The 9523-nt window shown below is 43.1% G+C and overlaps 1 protein-coding gene across 1 annotated transcript in view; it reads right to left on the minus strand.

Annotated features, from left to right (window-relative positions):
* Positions 1-5712: 5712 nt before the first annotated feature.
* Positions 5713-9523, minus strand: part of LOC119567687 (olfactory receptor 10A7-like) — a 6494-nt gene continuing 2683 nt past the window's right edge. The window contains exons 2-3 of the mRNA XM_037914489.1: positions 6943-7413; positions 5713-6216 (exon numbers count right to left, since the gene is read on the minus strand). Of these exons, the coding sequence (XP_037770417.1) occupies positions 5713-6216; positions 6943-7413 (975 nt within the window). The remainder of the gene's footprint in view (positions 6217-6942; positions 7414-9523) is intronic.

Below are 9523 nucleotides of genomic sequence, written 5' to 3' on the forward strand. Positions count from 1 at the left end.
CGCGAGGTATACGATGTTTGCATTGTTGTTTTAGCTGTGTTTTTCCCCAGGATTTTAGAGAGACAAGGTAGGTGAGGTAATATCGTTTATTGGTCCGGCATCTGCTGGTGAAAGAGACAAGCTTTTGAATTTACACAGAGGTCTTCTTCAGATCGGGGACAGGTACTCGGCATGTCACAGCTGCATACAAATGTGGAACAGATAAGGCCTTAACATGTTGCAAGAGGCTATTCAAGGTGAAGTGGGCAGTTAACACCTCTCCAGTCACAGGACAAAAAGGGTTAGGGTATGTCTACACTTACTATGTAAAGGGCAAAAAGTCTCTTTTTTGCGCTAAAACTGCTGGGCTGTCTACACTTGTTAATGACTTTTTGCAGTAAAACTTATAGCTCTGGGATAGCTGCCCTACAGCGCTGCTCTCATCGGGGATGGAAGTGCTGGTACTGTAAACACTCTCTGACGCCTGAGGAATTGAGTGACTACACAAACCAGCGCTTTACTTTCACCGGTCCCCTATCACCAGTGAAACTTACAGCGTTACAACTTACAGGTTACAACTCAATAATTAAGGCCATGATTTTTGCTGTGTAGCGGATTTATGAATTTAAGTACCCTGAAACAATTACAACCCATACTCACTGGGGACCACATCCTGAATGATATCTTTCCGGAACCCCCTCCTCTGGCCTTCAAACACACCCCTGCAACCTCTCCAACCTCATTATCAGAAGCAAGCTCCCCACACACCAGGAGCCACCAACTCAAAGCGGCACCAGCCCCTGCCATAACAACAGATGCAAAACCTGCCAACATATCTCCACTGCCACAGTAGTCAACACCCCCCACAACACACATTTCCAGATCCGTGGGCTCTACGCATGCCTATCACAACATGTGACTTACCTCAGCTGGTAGGCCTTCTCAGAGCAAGCCCAACCACATACCAAATGGCAGGGAGAGGAGAAGGCCTCTCTTATAAACTTTAGCCCACTGCTTAGGGCACTCGCCAAGAATATGGGAGACCCACAGTTCAATTTCCCCCTCTGCCTGAGAGGAAGAAGGGATTTGAACATTGGTTTTCTACATTTTAGATACATGCTCTAACCATTGGGGAAAAGATAGGCTTGAAGGATTAGATTTGTATCTCTAAATGTCCCGTACACATCAATTTTACAGTACACACACAAAATAATGAAAAAAATATTTCTGTTGCTAAGAATAGACATTTACAGATAGGCAAAGTAAGAAAAATGCTGCTTGAGAATTTATTAGAGTTTGATTTAAGGATATGTGCCTTGTATATTTTGACACGTGATGTTGTCAGTGTGTGTTGTAATGGTTGTAAAGCTTTAACTTTTGAAAACCAGCATCTCCTGTGATTAAACAATTATTGTCTGACCAGCTCTGTTGTGTGACTCACCCTCACAATTTCCCACACCTCTCATTGTTTAAATCAATAAAAATCTGAAAAAACAATACTAAAAACTCAAATGCAAAAATTGATAAAAATAGAAATAAATGCTTAAAAGTACATACTGATATTATACGCTGAAATTATAAAAAAATAAAAATTGAATTCTGCCAAGCCTAACTAAAGGATATCCAAATGTGGTGCTCTTCCAGTCTCTCCTGTTGAAGCTGTTGTACTGTATATAAACAATTCAATATGCACTGGGCCTCATAGTGAGCAAAAGTGACTCTGTATCCCAGTGGTCAGGTTAGTCATTGGAGAAATGAAAGATCCTTGTGCTAATTCCTTCTCCTGATCAACCAGAGGCCCTGCCCCCGCAACACCTCTTCCCCAAGGCCCTGCCCCCGCACTGCCTCTTCTCTGAGGCCCCAGCCCCACACCGCCTCTTCCCCCAAGGCCCCGCCTCCACGCCACCCCTTCCCTCGAGGTCCCACCCTCATCCTGCACCTTCCCCCGAGGCCCTCCTCCGGCGCCACCTCTTCTCCCGAAGGCCCTGCACCTTGATTGCTCTTCTCTGCCACCTCCCGCCTCTCACTTGCCCTTAAGGCCAGTAAAAAGTGATGCGGCCATAGCCCCCTGGCTCCCCCTATTCCAGCACCCCTGTGTCCCTCTGGCCATTTTGTGTAGAGTTATGTGTGTTCAGAGCCTGCCTACTGGACAAGGTTTCGCAGGTGAGATAAGCTGGGTGAAACCCATCTTCACGGGTTTGTGGATCATGCTGGGGCTTCCAGGGATGCATGCCCAGAGACACAAAGTAAGATACTTTGGGAATGTTTACAGTGCAAATTTAGGTGCCTAGGTCCAGATTTTTAAAGGTATTTTTAAAGGTAGGGATTTCAATGGGTGTTAGGTGCTCAGAGGCTTTTGAAAATCCCACTAGGCACTGAAATAGGCTTTAAGAATCTGGCCAAAAGTAAGTTTAGGTGCCTACAGAGTTAACTGGAAGCAGAGAGATTGTTTGTGGATTGCAGTGGTGCCTAAAACTGCCTAAATCTAGTCTTGAGGTGCCTAAGTCCCTTTGTGGATCTGAGCCTGGGTAACTAGAGGTCTCCGGAGTCTTTTTCATTCATTGAAGCAGGCAGCCACTCATATACTATGAATTTTAGTTCCTTTTCACCTGGTCTGCTACTACCAGACCTATTGATTGAGACCTTGACAGAATGGCTCTGAGATATTTGTGTGTTACTCCAGTTACACATTGATCGAAACTCCTGAAATCAAAGCTATTGTGCTGACATAAAGCAGGGTGCTGAATCATGGTTAGTATGTTGAAAGTTCAGTCAGAATATCAAAGTGTTAATCTTCACATGGCTAGATAGTTATCATTTTCCCCATTTTGTAATCAGGAAGATCAAACAGAAAATTATTCTTATTTAGCATTTCTAGAACACCACAAATGGTTGCATGGGAATTTAACATACAAATAAAGAAAAAAATATTTTGCCCCCAAATCACGTTGTGCTAACTACTCTGATTTTGTGTGATTAATTATTATTATTATCGTTGTTGTTACTGTTGTTGCTTTTTATTTTAAATTCATATAAGAACATTTTATTAAATGTTAAAAACATGCTTAAAAACATGACAATACATCAAATTACCAGCCAGCCACAGAGAGAGATAGACCCCAGTCTCAGTGTCACCCACTGACTGGCACGCAGCTCCCAGTGTCCACTGGGCACCCAGCTCCCTGCGCCTCCTGGGAAATTCCCAGTCCAGGAGCCTCCCCCCAGCAGGATATTTTCCAAATGGCAAAATTTGGAAAATGGTAAGAAAGTGCGGGGGGAAAGGCCCTACTTCTTGACCTTCCTCTAACTTTTGCCATTTGGAAAATAAAAATTAAGGGTTGAAAATATTACTGTCAGAGATAAAGCATACTTTCACTGGTTTCAGAGTAACAGCCGTGTTAGTCTGTATTCGCAAAAAGAAAAGAAGTACTTGTGGCACCTTAGAGACTAACCAATTTATTTGAGCATGAGCTTTCGTGAGCTACAGCTCACTTCATCGGATGCCTGTTAAGGAAAATTCTTTCAACACTTAACAATAGTCAGTGTTCGGTGGAAATAGTTTGGAAACAGGAAGAAAGTGTGAAAAAACCCAATGCTTTCCTATAATACTTTCCTATGGTTTCAAAATTTCTTTCAGGAAAATTGGAATTTCCAGACAGGAATCTTTCTAATGGGGATATTTCCCTTACAATTTTCCACAGGAAAAATCCTCATTTTCACACCAGCTCTACTCAACATCAAGAGTTTTCACATTATCCCCAGAAAGAACAGGGAACCTCTATCCATTCACAGAACAGGTCAAGTGTTCACTTCAGCAATGCTCCGCCCACCTCAGATCCGCATCATGTCAGTTAAACATGACCCATGTGCAGTGACGATCAAAGAGTTGTTTGTGAGCCACGTGTTCTACACCGAGCTCTCAGTGATAGCTTCAGAATGCATCATTCGGGGTGAAATATTACCCTCCCCAGAGTGCCAGCGTTAGGCCTACACAACACTTCAGACATATTTTGAGGACTTAACTGGGAGTCAGGTGGTGCACAGGTCTTGTATTGATCTTCTGAACAGTTTCACCCTTTAAGAATTTGGGCCTGGTCCAAAGCTCACTGACTTCAATGGGAGTCTCCCCATTGACTTCATTGGGCTTTGGCTCCTTCCCTAATAGGATTGAGAGACTCAGGAGTTGGCCAAAGGTTCCCTGAGAAAAATTCTTTTTTGTAGTGTACCTAGAATGGAGAAATTGGAGAACAACCAGCCAACTGGCCTACTTTATGTGAGCCAGTTCTAGGAAGGAGAGGGAAGTATGAATGTCCACTGCCTTGCAACTTGTGCAATCATTCACACCTCTGAATGAGAATATAAATGCTCAGGATCTATTTCCTCATAGACTCATAGATATTAAGGTCAGAAGGGACCATTATGATCATCTAGTCTTACCTCCTACACAGTGCAGGCCACCAAATCTCACCCACTCACTCCTGCAATAAACCTCTCACCTGTGTCTGAGCTATTGAAGTCCTCAGATCATGGTTTAAAGACTTCAAGGTGCAGAGAATCCTCCAGCAAGCGACCCGTGCCCCATGCTGCAGAGGAAGGTGAAAAACCCCCGGGGCCTCTTCCAATCTGCCCTGGAGGAAAATTCCTTCCCAACCCCAAATATGGCAATCAGCTGTACTCTGAGCATGTGGGTAAGACTCACCAGCCAGATACCCAGGAAAGAATTCTCGGTAGTAACTCAGATCCCACCCCATCTAACATTCCATCACAGGCCATTGGACCTATTTACCATGAGTAGTTAATGATCAATTAATTGCCAACATCATGTTATCCCATCATACCCTCTCCTCCATAAACTTATTCAGTTTAATCTTGAAGCCAGATAGGTCTTTTGCCCCCACTGCTTCCCTTGGAAGGCTGTTCCAGAACTTCACTCCTCTGATGGTTAGAAACTTTCGTCTAATTTCAAGTCTAAACTTCCTCATGGCCAGTTTATATCCATTTGTTCTTGTGTCCGCATTGGTACTGAGCTTATGCCTCTGATGGCCGTGCAGTCCCTTCTGATTGACATTGGTGTCAGTCAGAGAAGAATCAGGCACTATCATTCTGCTCTGCTAGCATTTTACATCAGCTCTGTAATTGCTTTCTGCAAGTGTAATCGACTACAGAAGCTGCAAGGCCATGGAGATTCATGCCATCATACTCCATGGTTTCTTTCAGACCTTGGCCAAACAGGGCAGGGATGAATGAAAATTTGGAGGAACTTTCCTCAGATATAGACACCTGTCCCATGAAGGAATGACTGAACCACCAGCTTACCTTGCCACAGTCAACCAGACATTCATGATTAAATGAATAGCATTTGGACAACATTAACCCTAAAGGGGCAATGAACCGAGACGTGATGCTGTCCACATGCCCTTCCCAGATCCATGCAAGCCCTTCTCAATAAATACAGGTATCTAGAAGACAATCATATACAGATGCAATTTTTTCAGTGTTTCAATCAGCTACAGAGATGATCATTATTTCTGAAACTTTGATGGCTTTTTTTGCCCAAACTTTCTAATTCCAATGCACACAAAAAGTTGACAGAAAGGTAACATTTTATGTGTTTCTTATTGCAGTTTTTGGACACTAGTTCAACCATAGCATTGAATGCCATTGACTTCAAAGGAGCTACTCCAGATTTGCGCAGTTGTGTAACTGACATCATAAAAAAGATGTGTACCCAAATTACTTTCTATGAGAAAATATTTTTCTCTTCATCATGTCCTGCAATATTCTCCTCAGAGCCTCTTTCACCTCCTTCTTCCTCAGGCTGTAAATAAAGGGGTTCAAGGTGGGTGTGACGGTTGTGTAGATCAGAGATAGCACTTTGTTGCTGTCTGGTAAGTTAATGGGTCTTAAATAGATCAGGCTGCTGCTCCCATAATACAGTGTCACCACAATGAGGTGTGAGAAACAGGTGGAGAAGGCTTTGTGTCTGCCTTCAGCCAATGCCATCTTTAAGATGGTGGAGATAATAAAGGTGTAGGACACAAGGATGAGAGTAAATGGCATGAAGATGACCAGTATAGCAGCTGTAAACAACTGCATTTCATACTGAGAGGTGTCAATGCAAGAAAGCTTAATCAATGGGGGAATGTCACAGAAGAAATAGTTAATCTTATTGGATACACAAAATGGCAAGGTGAAACCCCGGACTGTTTGTACTAGGGACACCACATTATCACTGAACTATGAGAGAACTGCCAATGAAAGGCAGACCGTCCTGTTCATGATGAGCCTGTACCTCAGTAGGTTGCATATGGCCACATAGCAGTGTCATAAATATAAAGAAAGCGTAGCACAAAATCCCTCCTTGATGGCTGTACTGAATCGCTTTACCTGTAAGGGGTTAAGTAGCTCAAATCACCTAGTTGGCACCTGACCAGAAGGACCAATGAGAAAAGAAGATACTTTCAAATCTGGGGCGGGGGGAGAGAGGGCTTGTTTATGGCTCTCTTTGTTTTGTTCCCTCTCCGGATGGAGGGAGAGACCAAGCAGGTACAACATCTCTTGAAAACATACCTGGAAGAATCCACCTAAAATTACAGAAATTGTAAGTAAGGCAAGGAATTGAGTTAGGTTCTCTTTTGTTTTAGCTTGTGAATTTTCCTCCACTACAAAGATAGTTTTATTCCTGTTTTTGTAACTTTCAAGCTGAGCCCAGTGGGGAATCCTCTGTGTTTTAAATCTTTGTATTACCCTGTAAAGTTACCTTCCATCCTGATTTTGCAGGTGTGATTCTTTTACTTTTTTCTTTATCAATAAAGTTCTTCTTTGAAGAACCTGATTGATTTTCAGTGTCCTAAAGACAAAGGGTAGCTGGGGGACTTCACAGAAGAACTGCTCCACTATGTTGCCTCCACAGAAGGAAATTGCAAAGGTGATTCCAGTGTGCACTGCAGAGTAGAGAAGAACACAGGTCCAGGCACTGGCTGCCATTTGGACAGAAGCTCTTCTGTTCATCACTGTCTCATAGTGCAGTGGTTGACAGATGGCGACGTATTGATCGTAAGCCATGATGGTCAGTATGGCAAAATCTGCTGAAGCGAAGACGACGAGAAAGACTTGGTCAACGCATCCAGAATAAGAAATCGATCTTGTGTTCATGAGGGAGTTGGCCATGGGTTTGGGGATGGTGACAGAGATGGAGCCAAGGTCTAGGATGGACAGATTCATCAGGAAGAAGTACAGGGGGGTGTGAAGGTGGTGGTTGAGGGCTATATCTGTGATGATGAGAAGGTTCTCCAGCAGGGATATCAGGTAAAGCACTAGAAACACCACAAAGTATAAAATCTGCAGTTCTGGAACATCAGAGAACCCCAGGAGAAGAAATTTGGTCATGGTGGTTTGGTTGGACATTTTCTTCCTCAGTACACTGTTTGATGGCTGTAGGGGGAATGAGAAGGACAATGGTCAGGATTAGAGCAACAGAGGGAATTGCCCTGATTCCCCTTTCTCTAATATCTCATTATATGAATGTCAAAGGTGCACAGAACTCATCACTTACAATGACTAGGTGTTGGTAGGGCTCCTCACCTCTGACAATCAGTCAGTCATGTTATCACACTATTGTAAATTGGGTCAGATCCTTTAAAGTCAATGGAGCTTCGTTACTTTACCCCATCTGAGGATTTGGGCCACGATGTTGCTTGTTAAACACAGCCTGATTCCCACATAGACACACACAGCCTTGTAAGTAGCAGCTCATCTGTGATTTTTCTACCCCAAGCTCTGTGCCTAGAGGGCCAGCTGCCTGCTTCCAAACTGATTTATGGCACCAACTCCCAGCTGCACTTCGGCCGGCGTGTAACAATGGACAGACAGCATCCCTCCATCATCACTGTGTTGTATTGTTTACTCTGTGCGTGTGGTGCAGGGGTTGCCAGGACACTTGGGCTCTACTCTTGTCTCTGCCAGTGACCTGCTGTGTGACCTTGGGCCAGTCATTTCCCCTCTTTATGCCTCAGTTTCCCCTCCCTCCATTTCTCTGCTATGTCTACTAGGACTGTAAGGGCTTTCGGAGAGTGGATTTGGGGCAGATTTTTAAAGGTATTGATGCACCTAGTGAGATTCTCAAAAGCATCAGGGCCATCAACACCCCTTGAAATCAACGAGTTATAAGCTCCTAGGTGCTTCTGAAAGTCCCACTAGGTGCCAAAATACCTGTGGAAACATAGCCCCATGTCTTGTTATGTGTAAGTTCTGCACGCCCATTGACACCAAGTATACTCAGCCAGCAGCAGTGTGAAGCTAGGACAGGAGCTCTGACTTCTATTCGCAATGTGCTCCCGTATGTCCTTGAACGGGTCAGGATAGACAGGGGTTGTCTGCTTGGCTCAACTCTAACCCAGGGTTGAAAGGGGCTAGTCTGTATAAAACAGAGTCTGTGAGCTGTCAGCTTTACTGGTTATTCAGTTGTTACCTCCTCGCAACTATCCCTTTGAAAGAGTAATCACACAGATGCAATAGAATAAATGGTTTGAAATTAAGGGTTTATCAGACAATATTAATGTTCTCCAATTTATTTGAAGTTTAAGGCTGATTGGAAATTTTCAGCTATGTTCTTTTTAATCGCGACTGGGTTTTCAGCTAAACAACAACAAATCTCAGAATCTGTCTGCTTTTCTCCAAACATTTTTGGATTGTTCACTGAAGAAACTGAAAACTGAAAACCCAAACATTTTTGTTTTTTCGATTAAAAAAATCCCCTTTTCAGCAGAAAGTTTTCATTTGCCAAAAACTGAGTCGGGGCCGGGGGGGATGGATTTGGGGTTTTCAGTGAAAAGTCAAAATTTTCCTGAAAGGTGGAAAAATTCCAATCAGCAGTAAGCATCTGATTAATTTGAGAGTAAAAATCTTAACGAGTTCATATTGTAATTCATATTTATCCTATTAATTTCCCCTGTATGTTCATCCCTAAACCTAGTTAATTGAAAAAGCAAACTTACTGTGCTGATCTTTGTGGATTTTTTCCCCAATGCATGATCCAATCAGTCATCCAGCACTACGATTCTTTGGTCAATATCTATCTTTGTACCAGAATCTATATATAAAGGGAAGGGTCAGCACCTTTACAATCCCTCCTGGCCAGAGGAAAAACCCTTTCACCTGTAACGGGTTAAGAAGCTGAGATAACCTTGCCGGCACCTAACCAAAATGACCAATGAGGAGACAAGATACTTTCAAAGCTGGAGAGGGGGAGAAACATAGGTTCTCTCGGTCTTTGTTGTTTTTGCCGGGACCAGAGCAGGAATGCAGGTCAGATCTCCTGTAAAGGGCTAATAAGCAATCTAGTTAGATATGCGTTAGATTCTGTTTTGTTTAAATGGCTGAGAAAATAAGTTGTGCTGAATGGAATGTATATTCCTCTTTTTTGTGTGTCTTTTTGTCACTTAAGGTTTTGCCTAGAGGGATTCTCTATGTTTTGAATCTGATTACTGTGTAAGGTGTTTACCATCCTGATTTTACAGAGGTGGTTCTTTTACTTTTTCTTCAA

Source organism: Chelonia mydas, chromosome 14 (assembly GCF_015237465.2).
Source record: "Chelonia mydas isolate rCheMyd1 chromosome 14, rCheMyd1.pri.v2, whole genome shotgun sequence".
Lineage (NCBI taxonomy): Eukaryota > Metazoa > Chordata > Testudines > Cheloniidae > Chelonia > Chelonia mydas.